Below are 24,057 nucleotides of genomic sequence, written 5' to 3' on the forward strand. Positions count from 1 at the left end.
AGTGTACCCATCATCTGACGGCACAAAGCTCAAATCATCTCCAAGTGGTTTCTTCGACATGACAATAAATTCACTTCGCAAATGCCAAATGTCGCCACATGTCAATTCAACAGTGCACCTTTCGGATCTGATGAATGGGAGGTTCACATCATGAATGTGCAGCTGACAAATCTACAGCAACTGCGAGATGCCGTCATGTTAAAACGGATCAAAGTCTCTGAGGAATGTTTGAGGAACCTTATTCAAACTATGCCACAAAGGATTAATGCAGTTCTAAAGGCAAACAGGGGTCCAACACAGGTCTAACCTGGTAACCAGTGTGCTTAATAAAGTATATAATAATAATAATAATATAAGCCTGAAACAAAATAAGTATATTGTCTTGTCTTGTAACTTATTACAGGACACTGCAAAAGTACTACAAATGTGCTTCTTACCCATAAAATAAAGATTCAAGACAAACGCCTCAACCTTAGTGAACTCAGTTGCAATACTTCATGCAAGAAGTTCTTTCATTTACACGCACTAGTAACAGTTAAAGGGGAAAAACCTTGGGTTTGTCTGATTCTGTGTGCCTGAGAAGAGAGCAGAGATTTAGCGTGCGCTTGAGAGGCACGAGCTGAGTGCATACCTGAATTATGCTGTTAGGTTGTAGATCTGGAATGGCTGAAATTGCTAAAAGAGTGAGCTTGTTTACCTACCTGCTGTTACTGTGTCAAGTGTGTTTTTCTCCAGTGGGGATTATTTCAAGCGCACAGAGTGTTTTCAGTGTCACGGCTCAGACAATCTGAGTGTAGTCTTTTCAGGCTGGGGCTGGATTGCTGGTGGTTGTTGTGAGCCATACAAATTTAAGCAAATGAAGCACAGGGGTTTCAAGCTGAACTTCTTGACCTTAAAAAAACCGATTGTTTTAAAATGAAAATTATAATCAGTAAGGGCAAAGAAAGGTTTGTGGTCATCCCTAAATTATGGGACTGTCATAGCTCATATTAAAAGTCCCCACCATGGTCTTTTCTGTTATTCCTTGAATTAGGTTTGGCTGTTGCCCTTATGATCTTGAATCTTTTTCTCACGTGAGTGCTTTCAGAGTTTTCCCTGTCTGAGCCTGTGTGTATTTTGTTCTGCAAGTATTGGTTTTTTTTGTCCTTCTTTCTTTTACTTGCCCTTTTGTTTTCCTCATGTGGCTTTATGTGTTTTCACTTTCTTTTTCCACCCTGATTTGATTGATTTCTCCTGTGTCTTATTATCCCTCTCCCTAGTCCGTATAGGCGTTGTTACATCTCTCGCCTGTTCTCGAGACTCCCTTGTTTTCTGCTGCCTCCCTGTGTTTTGGATTGCTCCTGTTGGGTTTTAGATTCCATGGATTTGGATTCATTTGAGTTTTTCCATCACACTTCACACTGCTTTTGGTTGTCTATGAGTTCTAGATTAAGGTTTCTAGTTTATCCATCCACTTGCCAGTGCCTGCTGTGTCTGCTTATTGGATCCTCTTGTGAACATTTCAAAGTATGGGACAGTTTGAGCTTTATTTTGAAAAACAAATTCAGAGAGCCGAAGCAAAATTGGCTTGGACGTGCTCAGAGGAGGCGTAGTGGACATGTTGGACATGTGACAGGACCACAGAGGAGGTTTATGGATGCAGTGGAGGAGGACATAAATCATCCACATTTTCATCTATAGATGTGATGGCTTATTGTTGCATTGCAAAACCAAGAAAGCTAAACTTTGCTCTTATTCACACTGTCAAAATTATTACAGAAGAGCTAGAATTATATGTGACATACATATTTTTGCTACCCCTGAAAAGGGGCCCATCTTCCAATCTGAAACATCCATGTGGTGGAGGGTGACATTTTTATTTTTATCCCTGTCTGCCGCTGACACAGAGTCATGCATTTTCCAGAATCCACTGGGCTGACATTCAAGGCTCAATTTTTGCAATTCTATAAATGAGACTCCAACTCTGTCTTCACAGAAAAGCCGTGAAAGCAACACTAGTCTTGCTACCTCTGCTCGGCATCACCTACATGCTCTTCTTTGTGAATCCGGGGGAGGATGACATCTCGCAAATTGTGTTCATCTATTTCAACTCCTTTCTACAGTCTTTTCAGGTGAGATTATGATTAATAATACAGTGTGACAGTGGCCAGAGTTTGAAAGCTCACACTCACTGCCCACAAAGCTAAAAATATGAATCATTCTGATTTCTTAATGTGTTTTTATCTCAGAGTTGTATCGCTACTTTAAAGAGCGACTTGTCAGGTTCTAAGGCTTCTTGTGGGAAGATGATTTGAAGTAGCATCCTGGCTGCGCTTACACACAACATGGCCCTCCTACCTCATGTTCAGTGCTCTCAGCTGTCAGGAATAACAGAGCCATGTGGGCATGATTTCTGCTCTGTGGCTATTATTTATTTATTTATTTATTTATCTCCTGTGCTTAAATGTAGGGCTGAGTAGGGGGAGGGGGGGTTCGAGTAGAGCTTTAAAAATTCTATATTTTGCTTTGGAAATTTGTTTTGCCTTTTCTTTATAATGATTGCGTCTAATTACAGTGCCATTACATAATACAGGCACATTTTCTGCTTCTAATTCTAATGTGTCTTATTTTGCAGGGGTTCTTTGTGTCAGTGTTTTACTGCTTTCTAAACGGAGAGGTGAGTCACTGGAGTTTAGCAAAACGCCCGTTATTTATGATGTTAATTTTACTGTCAATGTCTTTGGGGTTTTTTCTTTGATACACAAGCTTAATAAAACCATAAATTGATAGCCTTAATTCGTTTTAATATTGTTTTTCTAACTTGCCTCCAAGTTAACATTTTTATGTTCAACCAGGGGGAGGATCAAGTAGCTGTAATAGAAAAGAAAATGCCAAAGAGTTTCCGTGCAGTCAGTGAAATAACAGCATAGAAAACTTTTATGAGGCTGTCTCATTTTTGCCTGATTGAAATAAAAGCAAATTACCAAAACTCCAGCTGGTTGAAAGTCATTAACGCCATTATGATTACACATAAATTGTGATAAATTGTGATAGAAAAAAAATGAAGGACTCTCTTGCTGCGCGCTCTCATCCCTAAAATTATTGAAACTCGGGGGTAAAGAGTTTGTTAATTTAATGACGTGATGTGAAGAAATTGAGTCATCCTATTTGAACAGATATTAATTGCAATTTAAGACTCTGAGTGGCAAACAACAAAACGAAAAAAGCAATTGTGTGACTTTAGGCCACATTACAAACGACTGCTGTAAAGCGGTCCTTATTTAAAAAATGAAAAATTAGGAGGCTTGACTTAACTATTGCTATTTATTATATGATTTTGCTAGTATAGTGCATAAAAACCACCCAGCTCTGTCACAGCTTGTTGTTTTCCGATTTTGGTTTTTGTCCATATGGACATTCTGGCTTCCTGTCTTTGTCTGGCTTTAGTATCATTTTTAGAAAAAGAAATAGTGCATAAATATGTAGAACACTTTTCAAACCACAGCTACAAAATGCTCCACTAATATAAAACAAAATACAAAATGACAAATACCACAAATATAGAAATGTCATCAAAACTTACGCTCCCTTTTTATGTGAGCTGTCAGGGTGGGTGTGACACTTTAATATAACCCCTGATTTGGCTTCATTAGTTGGAAGGAAATTTGGAGCTATCCAGCTTTTTATTGCCGAAAGACGGACAGGGATCTGAGAATGGTCAGTATAGTTTATAGATCATCTGACATAAATAGAGCTTAACACAAGTAGAATCAAGACTAATGAGAGACTAATAGATCTATTTGCAGGACTCAAACTGAAATTGATTCAATTGGCTACTGACGTGGTTCATAAGACAAAAATATCCAGTACCAGGGGATCCAATTATTAATTTCTTCTGCAGTGGTCAAAGTCAAACTGTGTTATGTTTACTACTGTCAGTTATCTAGACACAGAACAAGTGTTAATTGAAAGAATTTGTGTCAAAACATCCTTTTTCTGTCATAACGCTGTGTGAGGCAGGCAGGAATAGGACCCAAAAACGCAGAACACACATGCAGGGCTGAACTCACTTTACTGCTGGATTCAGAAACTAAGCTAACTGAAAAACGAAACAAAACAAAACTGGAATGACACTAAGAAACTAAACAGCCAGAATACACAGCCAGAGGAATGAGGGAGATCAAGAAGAGGCCGGAGGAGACACAGGCATATACACACCAGGATTAAGGGCAGAGAGGAAACACCTGGGAAACACGGCTGGACATAATCTAACTGACGAGACAACAGTGGCGTGTCTAAAAAATTTTTGTTGGGGGGGCCAGGTAGGGGCACAGATTTGGAGAAGGGTGGCAGATTTAATTGGCAGATAATGTTTAAAAAAAAATTCTACCAACCATTAACCATAATTCAATAATCCTATAAACCTAATAACCAAATGCACTTTTAACTCTTATTAGAATGAGATTTTAACCACTACGGTGCAAAGTTTTTAGATACTGCGTTGATAAAGTACAAGAGATACAATCAGTGCTTTGTCAGTGTTTACTCAGCATTCAAGGACAGCAATATTTGCATAGTATTTTTACTGACATATACTGCACATATGTTTTGGGCAAAAACATTTTTGAATATTAAAATACGAACATTTGTAGCAAACAATTGACAAATTAGCCAGTTCCAATGTAAAACTTTCTCTGCCTGTTAAAAAAAGAAGATAATCTTCTCACAAACTGGTGTTTGATTTTGAAACAGGAAAAAAGTGGAGAAACAACTGAAAAGACTAATATTTGAATAAAACTTTCTATGCTGCCTTATGGTAAACTTTGGTAATATTGATAAAGAACAACACTGGCTGATGATGAAATACATTCAGCTGGCATGGTGACACTGCCAGTATAACCTGCAGGGCTGGACTGGGACAGAAAATCGGGCATTTTGACTACAGACCGACCCACCAGGTATTAAAGCCATAAAGCCTTTGAATGAAAACAAACCCTGTTGTGACAGTGATGTACAGTCTTTTTGGTATATGTATGATTTCTATACATTTTACGTCAGATAAAAACTTTGGTTGTAAGATTTAGATAATTATTTAATAAAAGCTAGATATTTTAAATGAGAATAAGAAAGAAAAGTATTTCTTTGTGCCCCCTTTCCCTGTTAATGCCCTACCTGGCCCCCTGGCAAAACTTTGCTAGACCTGCCCCTGCACAGTTACCAGCTGTCAGCTACATAAAAAAGGATCCTGGTGGGTGGTCTTCACGTTTCCCTCTCACCAGATATCCAAACCGACATCATGACCAGCAGCTTTATAGCTGTGGCTCCAGCAAACATCAGCTGATACTAGAAATTAATATTAAATAAATTCTAACAACAGCTGATCAAGCTTAAACTTGCTGCTGTTGTTTAGCGCAACATCTGCTGGTTTCGTCTTTCTGGCGCAAAGTGGGCGATAAACAAACAAGAGAGAAAAGCCGATCAGCTGATCATCGATCAGTTTCATGATTGAAGTAGCAACAGGAGAGGCAGGATGAGAGAAGAGGCAGCTGTGCAGCGTAAAGACAGAATAAATCCAGCTTTGTGTCTTTTTCCATTCTAGCTGAAGTTCGGGACAAACTGTGTCTCTTCTCAGCTCAATACGAAACGTGTAATATTTTCTCTGATTGAGGGACCATTCCATTTTTTTAAGGAGCCGTTGGCAACTCTACTAACTAACCTTATGAATAAAATAAAGTTCACTATCAGTAACATCATAGCACCCACCCAGCTGTATAAAAACTCCGTCAAACTGGCTAGAACGCAGTATGAGTTATTGCAACTGTCAGCACAACGAAAATAAACTCCACCTAAACTTAGTTCATATCTGACCCAGATAGACTGCAGGTCATAACTTCTTACCTGAAGTTCAGTTCACCTGACACTCGGACTGGCGGCTGCTTCGGGTCTCTCCTCCTGCCTCCCCTTCCCTCATCCACCTGTTGCCTCTGTGGAAGCCCCGCCATAGCCACCACCAAACAACGAGTTATTTCTACACATCGACCTGCATCTGGCCAATCCACCACCTCTCATTGTTCATGCCGTTACAAAAAAAATAAAAAATAAGTCAAATAAGCCCGATGGCCAGTCCAGCTATGTTAACCTGCAACCAAATCTGCAGCTCCATACAGCAATGTTACGACTTAGATTCAGAGGTGTGGACTCGAGTCACATGACTTGGACTCGAGTCAGACTCGAGTCATTAATTTTATGACTTTAGACTTGACTTGAAAAAATGTTCTAAGACTTGTGACTTGACTTGGACTTTTACACCAATGACTTGGGACTTGAATTGGACTTGAACCGGTTTACTTGAAAAGACTTGATATTTTACCCCAAATATAAAATGTAACATGCATATTATATAGAGATTGAAAATGTGACGTCATTCACGGGTAGAACCGCAAAGGATTCTGGGAACTCGTGGCAAGCGGTACTAGCGCATGCAGGCTTTCAATTAAAATCAGTCACACAGCCATAAAAAGAAACACAAAAATGTCAAGAAGCTGTTGTATTATTAACTGCAATAGCCGGTCGCATGACAGCCACGGGAAGCCGACGGGTAAAGAGATCGGTTGTTATCGGATTACGTCGTGGAAGAGAAATTGTTCGAGCCATGTTTCCGAAGGGTGGCCTGGATTGCAGCCATTCAAAGATCAAATATAACGTCCCAGAACACTCCAGCTCACAGGTTAGTCTGCTCCAAGCATTTACACAAAGGTCAGTCTGCTGTTGTAGTTAATGCGTCATTTTTCTTAACATAATTAGTGATATAGGTTACAAGCAAGTCTGGCGCTGAACAGAAATTGTCGCGCTATGTTCCTTTATTTATTGTGTTTATTGTGCATAAATAGTGAATTGTCCTGACACAATATTGCGTTTCGCTTCTGTTATTATGGTACATTGACAAAAACATATACTTTTATTCACAGGATAAAACAGTTTTTCTGTATCACTAATTGCCCAGTACGATTACAGCATACAATATTATTGTCACTGCTACATTTCTGTGATGCTACCAGAAATTATTTCCACTACTAATTAATTACCGTTGAGCTCAAAGGTTATATTAATAAACGGTTAAGGAATGTGTATTTATGAAGACGATTTGTGAGACTGGTAAACTTATGATACGTACATGGTCTTTACTTTCTACACGGTGCATTTCAAGGTCCTGCACCCATCCGTCGGTAAACTGTACCTGGGCTTGTTGCAGTGACCTGAAGTTACTAAACTTCATGAGTGTATGCACTCACTCCAAGAACCGTATGATTATAAATATGCATATAAATATGCTAAGATGAGATAGCTGACTTCATCTAACTAGCAAATGTTGTCCAGGCTACGTTGGTGATACAGTTTTTTTTTAATATGTATGATATTTTTGTCATGCGATTTTAAAGCCGGTCCTACAACCGCATCCAAGAATAACATGCAGCGTATCTCAGAACTGTCGGTGAAAATTATTCTTGGAGCTAAGTTTAATTGAGCTGCATTTTAAAGAGGTGCAATTTCACAATTTGTGTATATTTTCTAAGTTCACTATTTTGTCATGTGTTGAGAAAAACACAGATTTTAAAATTACATGGTCTAATATTTACATTTAGCATAACTGCAACATTATTTTTTCGTTTGTTTTTTTAAAGACTCGAAAGTAGGGCTGGGTATCGTCACTGATTTCTAGAATCGATTCAATTCCGATTCACAAGGTCCCGAATCGATTCGATCCACGATTCGATTTAATTCGATTTGATTCGATTCGATTCTGGGAAATTTTGACAGTCAGAAATATTATAATTCAGATCAGTACATTTACATATTTTTGTATCTATTAAAAGGAAGCTGACACACGCAAGACTTTATCAAAGGTGTGAGCATCACAGCAGATGCCTTTGTGTCAAAGTAGCTGAAGATAAAACACAGAAAAACATGAAGGTGATTTTCCTGTTCTGGGATTTTATAAAAAATATTCTGCAGTACATCAAAAACGAAAGAAAACCATTAATCAACATATGAACATCACCTCTGAAGTTACAGCGGTTTTATTAGAGACACGGCTAAGCGTTTTGCATTTTGCTTAATTTTAAAAAGTTTAAATTTGTTCAATATTGAACGGCAGAAATTAGGTTTACTTTTCGGAAGTAAGTAAAAGGGGAAAAAAAACGTCGGCCGACAGCCTGTAAACAACGGTAGACTTGTGTGTAACAAGCAAGCGAATAATGCAGAAAAGAGAGAGAGAGCGAGAGAGAGAGAGAGCTGTGCATGAAGTGTGATTTTTATCCTGAAAAGTCAGCAAAAGTCAGAGGGAATTCATGACGATGTTTATGTGAAGCGTGGTTTGGATCTTCTTTTGCTGCTGGTTCGGTCAATATTGTTTGGAGAGAGATAAAACTAACAGCCATATGATCAGCGCAAAAAGGGCGTAAACACACAGCGCGGACCCGCGGATCAGAATCAGCGAGCTGTCGGCTTTCAGCCCCGACCGTCAGCTGAGAAAAGCGACATCTAACTGATCCTGATCCGTCGGCGCTGTGTGTTTACGTCTTTGTGCAGAAGCCGTGCACCTGCTCTCATTTACGGTCTTAGCTGTTTGGTGGTTGTTGAAATTTTGTGATCTTTCACCTGAGATTCTGGCATTTCGGGCAAAATAAATTAATATTAAAAAATCGATTCAGGATTTTAATGAATCGATTTTACGTTATCCAAGCTAGAATCGATTTTAATCGATAAATCGATTATAAAAACCCACCCCTACTCGAAAGGACTTGAAATTCAAAGTTTCAGACTTGTGACTTGACTCGGACTTTTACACCAGTGACTTGAGACTCGACTCTGACTTGCCTGACATTACTTGAGACTTGACTTGAGACTTGAGGATAAAGACTTGAGACTTACTTGAGACTTGCAAAACAATGACTTGGTCCCACCTCTGCTTAGATTACATCTTATAACTCATAACTCTTATGTTAGCTCCCCTCTGTAGCATACTGTCTGAAATATTCCACGGCTGCAATAATTCTTTAAGTGTTATTTTTTTCCTTGGTATTCTAATTTCACCGAAGTTTACTAAACTCAACAAACTTAATATTACTTACCGGGACATTTATTCTGTCCTCATTTTCTTTCACCGAAAAATTGTTTCCTGCAGTGCGTCTTTCTGCTTGGCTCTCCTACCTTTGCTAACGTGATGCGCATAGCGCAGAAGCCGATGCTGCATTCACTTACACTCGGATATCTGAGCTTCACCGTGAAAACATAATCGGACATTTGATATTTGATTGAATTTTATTGTTTTGCCTTTGGGGTGGCACCTGGGGTGGTCAGTCTGGTTGGGGGGGTGGCCTGTGCCCCCCCAGGCCACCCCGCTGGACACGCCATTGCGAGACAAGGGAACCAAAACTGAACAAGATGCACACAGGACAAGAGACTGTCAGAATAAAACAAGAAACATGCACTGAGCCGCAGACTGACTGAATACAGGGAACAGAGGGAGGAGAAAGAGACGAGTAGGTAGACACAGACAGGGGGCAAGAGAGTGAGAGCAACCAGTCAGACACACAGAGACATGACTGGGAAACAGGCGAATAAACAGGGAGACAAGAGAGACTTCACAGGGAGGCACAAATAACTAACACAGGAGATTCTGGGGAGGATGCACACAGACCGAGACAAACGGGACACGAAAGGGAACAAAACTTGATGTACGAAGAAATAACCCCAGGGCTCTCAAACTGAACATAATAATCACAAATACTCCATGAAGAAAGAACAAGAGCAAACAATGCAAAACAAAATGCCTCATGAAGCCAAACAAACTCAAAACACTAGGTCAACGACCCAGGTCCATGACAGTTTCAGATACTGGGTCAATTATAGACCGGCAAGCCATTGAAATCAAATGAAACATTACGTCCTTCAAGTCTAAAGGATGCATTTATTTATATAGTGAGGCATAGTGTTAGCATGTTTAGTAGGAAATTTGAAGCGTTGACTTAAGTCAGTGGTGTCCAACTCCAGGCCTGAAGGGACAATGTCCTGCAGGTTTTAGATGTGTCCTTGATCCAACACAGCAGATTTAAATGGCTAAATGACCTCCTCAACATGTCTTGAAGTTCTCCAGAGGCCTGGGAATGAACTAATCATTTGATTCAGGTGTTTTGACCCAGGGTGAGATCTAAAACCTGCAGGACACCGGCCCTTCAGGCCTGGAGTTGGACACCCCTGACTTAAAGGTATACTGATTGAGTTGATTATCTTGAGTTGAGGTAACGTGGTTGTAATTTTGTAGCAAGGATTTTGCTTTTTGAGACTTTTGGATTAATATTGATGTTATCTGGAATTGTTGAGGCTCTTTAGTCAAAGATCTTGAATTGATCAAAGCAAACAGAAACACTGAGGCATATGCATCATTGTGATGGAAAGAAAGATTCCTGAATAAAACTCTGTTGGAGGATTTCATAATGAGAGGGACCGCATTTTCCGCTCTTAACCCAAATGAATCAATCAGATGCTTTCTGGCAGCCAAACCATGAAACACTTGAGGGAAGATGAACAACTTTAATAATTGACTGACACTTTTCGGCTTGTGGCCTTCATCAGGGCCTTCATCAGGCCACATCTTCCCTCAAGTGTTGCTGGAGTTCCTGCATTGTGAATTCTTTCATCCTCTCCATGCACCTTGGAAGTAGGTGAAGTTGTGCCAGAAATTTTTGCAGCCAAACCATGAAACAAATTAGTAAGTCATGTTGTTACAAGTGCACAGTCAAGTTTCAACATTTTGGGGATAGACATAAATATGCGTAGTGTTGTTTTTCTTAGTTTACTGTACCCATATTAATTAAACTGGCTTTTCTTCAGTGGTCTGGTGGAATGAGTCAGGAGGATTGTGTTGGGACTCTTGATTGAGCCGATAGTGAAGCCAAAATGCTGTGTAACTCTTCACAAGTGAAGTAGACGTATAACTTCTGAGAAAGAAACCTTTTTTTTCCAGGGCAAAGTTGCCAGGCCTTTTAAGCAGTTTCACTCAATGATTTGATGCATGCAATTTTTATGTTCTGGGGGACCATTGAAATTCCCATTCTTTTAAATGGGGTCTTTAAAATAAGTGCCCAAATAACTGCCTAAAAGTGTTAAGAAGATGTCAAGTCCTAGCAAGTGGCAGGACCTGCATCAAAAAACATTGACTGCAGTCATTAAAATTAATGTGAGTGTGGAAAACTTTGTACCTGACTTGGATTCAAAGGACTGAATACGGACACGGGGAGGTGGATGAGCAGCAGAGACAGAAATTAGGTTTTGTGGCCAAATATGCTGAAATCACCATTTATTTGATTTTAAAATATAACGCCAGATCATGGTGGAAGGTTGTGAAGGTGACTTTTATTAAGAATCACATTCAGAAATTTTTAATAAAAGAAAAACCTATAAATCGAGACAAAAGGACAACAGACGGGGAGTATAACGATTATGTCACGTTTGATCGTAATCGAGAGGAAACAGAAATTAAATCAGTATAATAATGGGGTTTAATTTATACATAAAGACACACATTGTGGGAACAGAGCCCTTTAAATTATTGGCAAAAAAGTTATATTTTTTTAATATAACATTTTTACCTGAATATTATTTTTCATTAGTTAGTTAATTAGTTAATGTGTTTACGGTCTCATAGTCTACCGTTAAAGTCATACATTTACAGTCATGAGAAAATCAGAGTTTTAACAGGACTCATTATAATCTTGTTAAAAACTTAGCACACCCTTACTGCTTCCACAGGAATGCAGTGGGTATTGTAAGTAGCAGCCAGGTGCTGCTAATCAAATGCACTCGATCAGCTGCTCATCAACAAGTGTGACAACCTCTTTGGTGACAGAAACAGCAAAAAATCCAAGAACCACATCGCAGACTCTACAGGATTTAGTTAGCATGTTAAGTGTTAAAGTTCATGAAAGTATAATTAGAAGAAAAACGAGCAAGCACGGTTTGTTTAAAAGGGTTGTCAGGAGAAAGCATCTCCAAAATCACATGGCAGGAACGCTTAGGTTTGCAAAGTTGCAACTGAACAAACCACAAAACGTCTGGAACAATGTCCTTTGGACATGTGAGGCCAAAGTAGGGATGTTTCGCCATAAAGCACAGTACCATGTGTGGAGGAACCCAAACACAGCAAATCAGCACAAACACCTGAGACCAACTGTCAGCACCGTGTTGGAGGGCTGATGATTTCGGCTGTTTTTTGCTGTTACAGGACCTGGGTACCTTGCGGTCACTGAGTCGACCACAAACTCCTCTGTATACCAAAGTACTCTTTCAAATGTGAAGCCATTTGTCCAATAGCTAAATCAGCAGCAAATCTATAACAGAATCTGAAAAAGAAAAGAGTCAAAGTGTTATAATGCCAAAGTCAAGACCTAAACGTGACTGAAATGATGGAGCAGGACCTTAAGAGAGCTGTGCATAAACAAATGCCTACAAACCTCAATGAACTGAAGTGTTGTAAAGAAGTGTGGGTTCTTCCAGAGACTGGAAGTCATACAGAAAACAATACTTCAAGTTAAGGAGCGCTAAAGGTGCTTTCTACAAGCTGAACTGAATAATGGAGTTTCACAGGACTGCACAGAATCTTCTAAAACAATTATTTATTCACATGGCTCTATCTTTACATTAAACAATTAAAATGACTTCCCAAAATGTTGTATAATATCTTAAAAAATAATTTGAAGTTTATTGTAATATTCTTTTATTCTCTATATATCTTGTTATCGTTGTAGGTTCGCTCAGCAGTAAGAAAACGGTGGCACCGCTGGCAGGACAACCACGCTCTTCGAGTTCGAGTGGCACGAGCCATGTCTATCCCGACCTCTCCGACCAGGATCAGCTTCCACAGCATCAAACAGACCACAGCCGTGTGACCACAGAAACACGCAATCTCCATACTGATTCCTCCAGCAAGGTCGCTGTTTGTCCGGTATGACTAAGGAGTCATGCGATTTATTTTGCCTGGTGACAAAAGTTCATTTTAACTGCACAAAAATGACATGAAGTTCTCGTTATAAGGTACCGTTCGGGACGTAGACGGGCTGGGTTTTTTCGAAACAACGAAATGGTTCAATGGTCACATTACATCAGGTTTGACCCTATAATTTTAGTGTTGTTACTGGTTATGAGTACTTGAAATTTGACTGACCATGACGCATTCATATGTTGCCAAAACTGCCATTTGTATCTATTATGATAAAAATGCTAAACTGCTCTTTGAATTACCTGCTCTTTATCAGCAGCTTAATTTGACAGAAAGAAGCTTTTTGGTAAGGAAGAAAACAGAAAACAGCACAGAGTAAAAACAAAATAATAAAAAATGAGTCATAACACTCTGAAGTGAAAACAATTTAATGTACAGTCATCAACTGCTTTTTTTAAACTAAAACACAATCTCAACACATGATGTTTTGGTTAATGTGAGATGTGGCTATTTTATACAAACAAGCCATTGTTAAGAAGCTTTTATAATGTGTCTTTTTTTTTAATCATTTTTCTTCTTTCTTTTTTACATCTTTCTTACTGTTGTAAACATTGGTAAATACTTTTTTCCCCTCTTTGTTCTGAGGATTTGATTTTACAACTATTTTTATTTCCTTTTGTTAGACTTGGTCTTATTTTTTTGTTGCTTTTTTTTTTACTGTGCAAGGAAGGTGTTGACATAAAGAGCAATTTAACGTATTATGTGTTTGAACTCCCCGAGAGCGATAAATGAGCGTTCCCAACTTAGAGTTCTCTTGCAGACGAGGAAAGGTATGATTATATATACACTATATTTTATGGATCCAAGTGATTCTCATTTATGTAATCTGTTAAGTGCTGCGCATGGATTTGTCATGCAGGCACAGTGGAAGCAGATTAAATTCTTTTGGCTTTACGAAATCCTTGTGGCTTCCTTATAATCAGTGTTAAGCTTCTGGGTCAAAGGAAGAGGAGCTTGACAATATGAGGACCGATCCTTTTCCTAAACCCTTGCTCTGGTGAGATCAACCTTCTGCTTGCCTGTAACCCCGGCTCTTACACCTCCTAAGGCTGCTCACCCAATAGTAATTTAAACAGCCATGTATGGACAGATAATAATAAGGGAGGAAACGTTTGTTATGAAAAGGTTTATCGATCAATTACAGCAAGCTTACATTTTGATGCACATATTCCCTTCTGTGTTGATAGATTAGCTACACATCTGTTAAATAAAAACTGTCTGACATTTGATGGGTGGCAAAATCAGCACCCCTCATTTCTGTTTGATGTGTGTTTTGTGTGGATTTAACAATAACGCTTAATACTGTGATACTCCAGAGGGGTCATTAAGAAGATTTTGCAAGCTTCGGACAGAAAGTGAATGACCTTCCCATGTTTTATTTATTTATTACGTTTATGTATTTATTTCAGATTATATTTGCATTGATATCGGGGTTTGTATTTAAAAGTGTCACATAAAACATCCAGAATTTATTTCAAAAACTGAACCCATGTGAAGATGGTGTATATAACACAAAATATTTAATCACATCTTGATGTAAAAAAAGTATTTTGTAAACTTTTGCTACATTACAACATCTGTTTCTGTTGATCTTAGTTCATTTTTGCTGTTGCTGCTTGATGACGCTTGATGTTAGCTGGTAAATACTGATCACCTCTCATTATTTACCCATTAATATATAACTCTGATCAAGGGCGTCATAAGTTAGCCATGACATTGCGCATCCTCCCAAGACTTCAATATGTTACATACATACAAAGTGTACCACATTACATTACAACTGTGACGTATTTTCATAAAGAAACTTTTTTTAAACAAATGTGAATAAAATATAAATAAAACTATATTTTATTTGAACTCACCAAAGAGAGAAACCATGTTTACTGACATACTGACTTTTTAACTGCCTATGTATTTCTATTATTTCCACTGGACTTTGTCGACCAAATCTTGTTTATTTTGTACATCGTTTGTTGTACATGATGTGTATTCAGTGCTGTTTGATGTCAGACATAATTTTATAAAAACTCTTTGTTGAACAACCCAGGTTGCCTTATAAACAAAAGAAAAAAAAGTTTTGTGAAAATGAAGCCGTTGTCTCTGTAAATCATGTATCTTTGTGTTACTTGTATACACTTGGACTGTATGTGTGAAAAAATGATTTTGATTAAAATTTTACTTTAAATTATATAACACACTATATATTTTGGAGGGGGGCATTTCAGTGCATTGGGTCCATACAGTTTGAAAATCTTACAAAAGTCACAGATTGCACTAATAGAATCTGTTCAGCTGATTCATTTGCTGTGTATCTCCCTCACCTCCAGGCACTTTATAAAATAAATACAGCAGTTTTATAATGATCCAATCTCATACTTATTTTTCTGATAGACTGAACGACTGCTGCTTCACTGGCATTTCCTGATCTGAAATTGTAGTTTTTACTCACAGAATGGAAGACACACTCAGAGAGCACTTGCTAGACACTGTTTCATACACTTCAGGCTTGACTGGAGTGAAATGGAGCAGAAACTACAGCCTATCCCCAGAACCCTCAGGATTTGAGTTATACATCCCCAAACAATCGGCCGGGACTCTGATGTAGCCCAATCAAGCCTTATTGTGACAATTAATGTTTCTAATGGTTTCCAGCATTGCAAAAGATAGACAATGCTATCAGATTCTTCAGTATCATGCCAGACGTGTGCAGCACATCTGCACAGCATCATGGATTATTTGCCCTGAACTCCCATGTGTCTGCATTAAACTGCATTCCACATTGCATCAACTAAAAATAAATAACCAGCATGACAACAAAAGGCTGCCACTAAGCCTCGAATTTCAAAATAAACCCATCTGTAATATAATATTTATATCTTAAGCTCAGATAAACTAATAAATGACCTCGCTTAATGAAGTATCTCCCATCACTTAATTATTGCTGCTTTAAGCCAAAACTCCTGCAAAGGTCACCCTGCTGATTTTATACATAAAGGTAAGTTAATAGCAATTCCCACAGGCAGCATCCTTCAGCCTGGCTGTAAAGGAACTTTATTAAGTTTGCGTTTTCAACTTCAGACTTTCTAATTTCTAAAAGATGGTGTGCATCACATGTGCACATAGAGGGTGGAGTAAACCTTAAAAACACATTTACCAGCCTGGTGGGGCTAAGAAAACAATGTTTTTGGTGGTATTTGCCTTCAAGGTTTTCTGGCAGAGAAATTCTCGACATTGTAGCGAGAGGATATATTTTAATCCAATCCCTAATATTATTCTAAGCCTTACCAAGTAGTTTTGTTGCTTAAAAATAACCAACAGCACCTGGAAACTGAAAACATTACAAAAGAAATTAAAGCTCTCTGTCAATAAGCCGTAAAGGGAAGCTACTCCCACTGGCAGTTGCTCACATCTTCACCACTGGCAAAACAGTTCTTACTGGTTGACTTGAAATGAGTCAGAACCACTGTGCCAGCACATTAATGTCTTCAGCCACACCGGATTTATAGCTCTGCTTTAATGTTACTTTGTGATGATGGGCCTAATCAGCATTGAGTCAACTCAGTTAGCAAGGGGTTTAATGTAAATTATGCTCTCTGGCTTTAAAACTCTTGATCTTAAAAACGAATTTGACACAACAGAATAAGCATCTCTTTCTTTTTTTCTTCTCTGGAGAAGCACCATGCTTACAATTACACAGGTAACAGGCAATTCAAAGTAAACCAGGACTTTTTAAACATGAATACTTGATTTTTCCTTAAGGGTAAACCTTAAGGGTGAATGGCATTAAAATATATAAACTGTTTTCTCCCAGGAGTTTTGTTATTAAACGGAATTAATGTGGAAATTATTCCAATATGATGCTGCCAGTTTACTGCATTACTTAAACCATACAGTCAATATGTCCCAGCAACTATAAACTGGTGCCAGTCTAGCCGTCTGGTGGAAAATTGGCTGTGAACACATAATAGGTAAATATACTATATAGCCTGAAGCGGCTGGATGAGGAAAGCAGACTGAAAAAGATTATGATGAAGGTCAGCAGAGCAGTGAAAAAGAAGTGCTTGAAAAGCTATTTAAGGTGAAGGATAATGCCACGGTGAACTTGTTTCGAAATGAGTTAATCCCAAAATGGGATAGTCTTTACTGTAATGTCAAGATACAAGCGAAAAATCAAAGAAATTTCTATTTTATATTCAGATTTCAGACTTATGTTGAAATATGTTGTTTGTTTTTCAGCAATATCAGGAAAATAATGTAGGCGTAGCATGTTTGTATTTGTAGCCTCAGGCCTCAGGTAACAAACGAATGTAGTAAGTGGGTCCTTTTCAACTCATTCACAACTAGCGAAACCCCACAAGTATAAATAATGTCTAAGATTGTGATTCATTTAATTGAATGGTGCAGGCATAAAGCAACGGCGCTGAATATTTTACTTATTATTGCGTGGGTCCATAGAGCACCTGTTCAACCTAATCTACAACATGACAATGACGATATTGTTCAGAAATCTGAGCGCTTTTGTTCCTCTTGGGGAAATAAAAGGAAGATCCTTGTACAGGGTTGATGTCGTTAAGCTTGTATGAACTTTACCACCAAAATAGTATTTAAGCAGTACTACATAACAATGCTCACAAACAGCGAACATTTTATCAGTTATGGTAAATTGGCTCATTATGGGTCTTACTAGAGGCGTGGGTTTACACGCTGATTAACGAGCATTATGAAACTAACCCTGCCATTGGATAAAATGCCAACCAGAATTTAAATGACTTTCCGTAATGTGGGACTAGCAGGATGGATAGGCTGTGGCACCTTAATGTTCCTCATTTGTATATTTGTAGCAGGGCTGGAGGTGAAGAATGGCATGTTGTTTTTCATTCGTCAGTGTTTACAGAATCCCCACATTTACCGCAAGTGAGACATTTTTTGAGCAACAGCTCCCTCTGTTGGCTGATTAGGGAAAGTACTATTTTTTCAAAATTTCCTGTGATTGACACTGTAGTAAGTGCTGCTGCCCTATATTAGGTTTAATACAGACTTTAAATGTCAGTATTTATTTTTTTACTCTAAAGATGCTTTTCTCTTGGGGACTTTGACAAAATAAAATACATTTTGAGAAACGAAATTTAGGTATAACATTTTTAGAAGAAGTAATTGAATCAAATATATGCTCATTTACAGCAAACTACAGAGATTTTATATAGTTTCCTATTTTAATTGTTGTCCTGTTGCTATCTTAAGAATAACAAACAGGACACTCTATTGATTTGTCTGTTAGTATAGCTTCTTTTATTCATGAGGGGTCACCACAGTGGATGGTTCCACATTTTTTAATCAGCATTTTTTTTTCCTGAAACCAGTGAGCTTTTAGATTTGGCTAATGTGCTAACTACTAAACCATGGAGTCTCTGATTTGCTTCTTAATGCACTATATTATATATTATGACTCAATCTGAAGCAAAATGAACTGCCTTATGTGAAAGGCGCAGACAATAACACACATTTCTGCGTTCGTTTTTGAAAAATCGAGTACAGCCACAATGAGTGTTTTTATTTACCATGCTCTACAAAATAAACAGGGGCAATGTGCAGTGTGCGCACAGCATTAACATCAGGGACCTTAGAAAAAAAAAGAAAACATTGAAATATTGATGAATTATGCTGTAGATCAATCCAAGATGCATGGAAATGAAAAATATACAAGATGAGATGTACGGAAATCTTTTGCGGTCAAGAATTCACAATGAAGGAGAGACAAACTCATTACTCACTCATATTGATTTCATTATGTACTGCGATGTAGCACCAGAATGACAATGAGGCTGAAAGAAACATCGGCCCCTCTTAAGATGCCATAATGTACTTAACAAAAGCTTCATAATTTATGCACCCATTAGCATCCTCTTGGTTTTGCATTAGCTGCTCCACCTCGTCCTCCCTCATCTTCTCACCTATGATCCCCAAGGAAGAACACAGGAAAGCAGTCAGTTCAGTACATTTCCTTATGATGACAGATTCATGAATTAAAGTTGTTAATTAACTCACCCAGTGTTGCCAAAACGTGTCTGAGTTCTGCACCCATGACCGTGCCGTTCCCCTCCTTGTCAAACACCCGGAGGCCCTCTACAAAGTCCTCAAATGTTCCACGGTCCTTGGCTTTGCAGATGTGTTGGTGGATGGGTAGAAACTGGTCAAAGTCCAGCATCTTGGTATTCATATCTGCAGAAAATAATGAAAGTGTAACAAATAAAGCACAAAAAAAAGAAAGAAAGAAAGACGGAATTCCTTTGTAGTGGTGAACTTTATTTAGTCCGATATTGTACAGATTCTTGAACTACATCCAGCTCCAACGCTTAACAACAGCAATGACTCAGTTTGCACACTTGTCTCATTACTAACCTTCAGCTTTGGGCTTTCCAAGCACGTACATTATCTCTGTATTTGTGGGATTCTGGCCCAAAGCTCTTATTAGGTCACCACACTGGGCATAAGTGATTTTCATCTCACTGGTTGGGGTCCTGTCAAACAGCTGGAAAGCATCTTTGAAGTCTGTGAATGAAAAGAAAGCGCATTATTCCTTTTGATTTCTCATCTTGTTATTGTAATCTAAGAGAACATGCAAAGTCTTTGAGAAAAGGCATCACATGCTCTCTGTTTGTGTAACGATCAACAGCATAATTGCACGCCTCACATAAAAGAGCCCACCGCTAATGAAGGAGTCAAACCCTCAGATGTTCCTCTCTACCTAGACTGACATGCATCTTAAAGCCTTTTCAAAGCGACTGACACAGATGGATGTTTATTTTAATATAATAGCATATGCTGGCTCTAGTGTATCACCAGCTGCTGCTGAACATTTCTCACACACTTATGGGTGGCATGATCACACAAACAATTTATTCACTCTATAAATAACTCACAAACCATGCAGCCCAGAAGACAACTGTAACAGCCGCCTGAGCCTTACCCTCAAGTTGTTCAGGAGTAAATTCCAGCTGCAAAAAGACATAGAAAACAAAGCGACTGAGGGATGCTGATCATTTGGGACATAGTACCGCAAACACAGTGAATTCATTTAAGACGGTGAACTTGATGACCCTCCTACAGCAAGCCATTTTAGCAGGTCGAGTTACAGCCATCATCTGTTCTGATCAAAGTGCATTGTTTACTTGTGACCTTGAGGCTAAAACCCCCTTCTTACTAGATGTATACTGTCTACCAGTGTCGGCGTCATTTGAGTTTATTTTTAGATGTAACGTGGAATCTTTGGTGCTGTCAGCTCCACGGGGAAGTAACAAGGCCATAATGTCATGTGCATATGCACACGAGCAGCATTATTAGATATAAAGAGTGTAAAGTACATAAAATCTGTTAAACACCATTTAGAGTTAGAAAACCTGAGATCCAGCGATTTATATATGCTTCTAATTATTCTTCTATTTGTTCAGCAGAACAAGCAGAACAAAACCTTGAAGGGGAACCCATCTGTTTCATCTCATTTTTTAATTTTTTAATTTTTGTGTTTGTGTGAGAGAGAGAGGGCAGGGCGGTCTTTATCCTTCAAGCTCGGGTCCTCTACCAGAGACCTGGGTGCTTGAGGGTCCTGCACAGTATCTTTGCTTTTCCTGGGAAACTGCACATGTTTGACACTCAGGTGGTAGAATATATAGTAGAAAGAGAACTGAATGTTAAACCAGCTGTACAGCTCGTTTCTACAATCAGCTTTGTGCTCCATTAAAATCTGTTATTTTAAATCTAAAAATAGCTTTGGCCTCAGTAACCACAACAACTTTTGAAGTTTTGCACTTCAAGCATATTTTGAACTGTCAGGGCACGCCCCTGTTTCTGTCTCATGTCAGGCTACATCTACAGACCCCTAGACCCTTTGTGAGGTTTTGTAAAAATATTATCCAAAAACGTATCTAAGCATGTTTAAAGATGGATGAAGATGGCTATAATTATCTGTATTTTTCTTCCTCCCAGTTTTTCCACCCCTTTTTCCCCACAGAGGAATGGTGAGGGTGGTCTGCTATTTGCAGACATAATGAAGATCATATTTTGTGGATTTAACCACGGTCCATTGTAACATGGCAGCTCGCTCAACCAAGAAAACATTTATCCATTGAGAAAGGGCCAAGTCAGCAGAAGACAATGTTTCCATGATGTCTGACGTATCAAGTAGTTTGCTTCTGAACCTCGCCCTGACAGTGAGTTACGTGCTTTTTCCCCCATAACTGTCAAAGATGCGCGCAGTTTATGAAAAATTCTGTAAAGCTATGAAGGTTAGAAAAAATATTACAAGAATCACCATAATGCCTTGAAAAATCTTTACCCTCCTGTTTGTCTTGTACTGCCAAGTAAATGTCACATGGGGTCTCTGATGCACTTTAAACACAGGCATAGGTAACAGCATTGGACTCTTGAAATGAAGTCTCCTTATCTGTCTAATATGATTGAATAAAAAAAGGGGTTAAATTCACCAACAACCTCTATCTGAAGCCGATCCACAATCTGTGCGTACAATAATAATATCTGTTGATGTTTTACCGTCACTGATGTTGGGTCAAACTCCGGGGTCTTGGGGCGCTCAGGCTCTGGGGGTTTGGGGGCAGCTGGTGCGGCAGGTTTTGGCTCTTCTTTCTTCTTAGGGGCCATTGGAAGAGACAAAGGGGAGGACTGACACACAGCAGAGTGATCCTGGACACTGCGGTCAGAGATGGGTGATTAGAGGCCCTTTATCCACTGTTCACAGGTGTCACCTCCACCCCCACAGTGCCAACAATAGGGGAGGACTATAAAAGGATATGCCTTTGTGCTTCTATTTAAGACAAAGGTTGTTGTGTGTATAACATCATCAAGACAGGAGTGATGGAAAACTACATTAGCTGAGATCCCCGGGCCTGGTTCCTTCTGTTAATGAAATATGAGCGTAGATCAGACTTATTTGCACAATCTTCTATAGATGCAGAGAAAAATGCTTTAGTGACAGAATGATGTCGTACAAAAATACTCAAAAAGAAGAAAGTGTTAACAAAGATCTACAAACTTTTAAAATGTCAAATCCACAATGCATCCATGAAAATGCTCTCTATGAGCATGAATAATTAAGTCTCCGCTGGATCTGTGAATGGACGGCTTGCTTTTTACAATATTTTTATACGCTCACTGGTCTCTTTGTTAGCTACATCAGTTCAATTAATCAGTCAGTCATATTGCTGGGACTCAGTACTTTTAAGCATACAGACATAATCAGGATGACCTGCTGAGCAGAATGAGGAAGGTCGTTGACTTCAGTAATTTTGAATATAACATGACTTCTGTTGCCTGACGAAGTGGTCTCAGTATTTCAGAAACTGTTGATCTACCATCTCTGGAGTTTACAGAGAGTGGTTTAAAAAAGAGAAAATAAGCAGTAACTCAAATAAGTACTCATTGCAACCAACCCTTCTGCTACAGAAGCAGAAGACCACACTGAGTGCCACTCCTGTCAGCTAAGAACAGGAATTTTAGCCTAAAGTTACACAAGTTTTAGTAAAAAAATAAATAAATTGAACAATAGAAGATTGTTGCCTGGTCTGATGAGTTTACTTTCTGCTTTAACATTCACACGGCAGGGTCAGAATTTGGCACAAACAACATGAACACATGGATCCATCCTGTCTTGTATTAACAGTTCAGGCTGTTGGTGCTGGTGTAATGGCCCACTTTGGACCTCTTAGTTCCAGCTGAACATTGTGTAATATTATGATGGAACAATTCAATTCAGTTTTATTTATACAGCTCCAAATCACAAGAGTCACCTGAATGCGCTTTATATTATAAGGCAGACCCTACAATAATACACAGAGAAAAAGTAAACAACCCTATGAGCAAGCACTTTGGCAACAGTGGTAAGGAAAAACTTCCTTTTAACAGGAAGAAATTTCCAGAACAACCAAGCTCAGCGAGGGGCGGCCATCTGCCGTGACCAGCTGGGGTGAGAGAAGGAAGACAGGAAAAAAGACTTTTAGGATCAGGAAATTTTCATCATGAATGTGCAGCTGAGTAATGCTACAATATCTCAAATCCCTGAGAAATGTTTCCAGACCCTTTATGAATCTATCCCATGAAGAAAAGGGGAAAAGGTAGTCCAACCTGATCATGAACCAAAGTGCGTTACAGTGGGTTTATTTCTGTAGCTGGATAAACAAGTCACGTGTGGATACATCCACACATCTTAATCAAGATTTGTAAAGTCAGAAAATCACAGGAACTGTGATGCTAATATGAATGTCAAGCATGACCTTTCATTTCCAAGAAATTTCACTCTGCGTTAATTAGCAAATTAATTGCATGTTTGTGTGAGTTATTCTTGCACACATGATTCTGAGTTCATAACTATGTGAATAAAACCGAAAACATCAGACAGCTACCACCCTGTGTCTGCATTCAAGTGTGAATGGCAGCTACACAAAGCAGCACCCAGTGTTATCACAGATTACTTTATTCACTTCTCTGTTTGTTGTATTCAACTTTGCGAGTGGTTTGTACACATATAATCACCCTCGCAAGACTAAGATCACACAGACACAACACTTGGTGAATCCTATTTTAATGGCCTGAAAATCCCTCTGATCGCACTAGATAAACGGTCATCATAAAGGCTTGTCCTGGCACACAGTGTGCACAGCGGATGATGCCGTCTCATTGGTTGTAATTTTGAATAATAATCAAGGATAATTGCTGTTCATCACAGAGCATTGTGGCACTGGAATTTAAGCAACTTCCCCTCTTGTTCAGATATCATCATTTTCGTCTTCCTCTCCTCACTAATAAATGCTACACTTCACCGAACAAGGTCAATAGTCAAAGATTGGTTAGGTAACATGAGGTCTCGCGTAGCTTGATTAAGGACATTTGTCCATATAAAAACTTTAACAGTGCGTAAAAACCACAAAATCCAAAGGCTGATATGCTATGAACATCTCATTTCTTTGGTTCACATGACAGCAGGTAAAAATGAAGTCAAAAATAATTTTTAT

General features: G+C 38.8%; 2 protein-coding genes across 2 annotated transcripts in view; one reads left to right on the forward strand and one right to left on the reverse strand.

Moving 5' to 3' along the window:
* Positions 1-15,380, forward strand: part of crhr2 (corticotropin releasing hormone receptor 2) — a 44,075-nt gene extending 28,695 nt beyond the window's left edge. The window contains exons 10-12 of the mRNA XM_085253667.1: positions 1,976-2,111; positions 2,615-2,656; positions 12,786-15,380. Of these exons, the coding sequence (XP_085109793.1) occupies positions 1,976-2,111; positions 2,615-2,656; positions 12,786-12,926 (319 nt within the window). The 3' untranslated portion in view covers positions 12,927-15,380. The remainder of the gene's footprint in view (positions 1-1,975; positions 2,112-2,614; positions 2,657-12,785) is intronic.
* Positions 15,381-18,566: 3,186 nt separating this feature from the next.
* myl13 (myosin, light chain 13) lies at positions 18,567-21,732 on the reverse strand. Its single transcript, XM_085254082.1, has 5 exons — positions 21,584-21,732; positions 20,004-20,031; positions 19,436-19,585; positions 19,082-19,255; positions 18,567-18,987 (listed from the first exon to the last, which is right to left on the reverse strand). The coding sequence occupies exons 1-5, from the start codon at positions 21,689-21,691 to the stop codon at positions 18,881-18,883; spliced, it is 567 nt and encodes a 188-aa protein (XP_085110208.1). The 5' UTR covers positions 21,692-21,732; the 3' UTR covers positions 18,567-18,880.
* Positions 21,733-24,057: the final 2,325 nt, after the last annotated feature.

The sequence above is a fragment of the Mchenga conophoros genome, linkage group LG18, assembly GCF_057382185.1.
Source record: "Mchenga conophoros isolate Kocher_MC1m ecotype Shallow Benthic linkage group LG18, M_conophoros_male_GT1.1, whole genome shotgun sequence".
Taxonomy (NCBI): Eukaryota; Metazoa; Chordata; class Actinopteri; order Cichliformes; family Cichlidae; genus Mchenga; species Mchenga conophoros.

Coding starts and splice junctions, on each gene's coding strand:
- myl13 (XM_085254082.1), bottom strand. CDS start 21,691: ATGGCCCCTAAGAAGAAAGAAGAGCCAAAACCTGCCGCACCAGCTGCC. Junction 19,256..19,435: donor TGGAAAGCCCAAAGCTGAAG/GTTAGTAATGAG, acceptor TATTTTCTGCAG/ATATGAATACCAAGATGCTG. Junction 18,988..19,081: donor ACACGTTTTGGCAACACTGG/GTGAGTTAATTA, acceptor TGGGGATCATAG/GTGAGAAGATGAGGGAGGAC.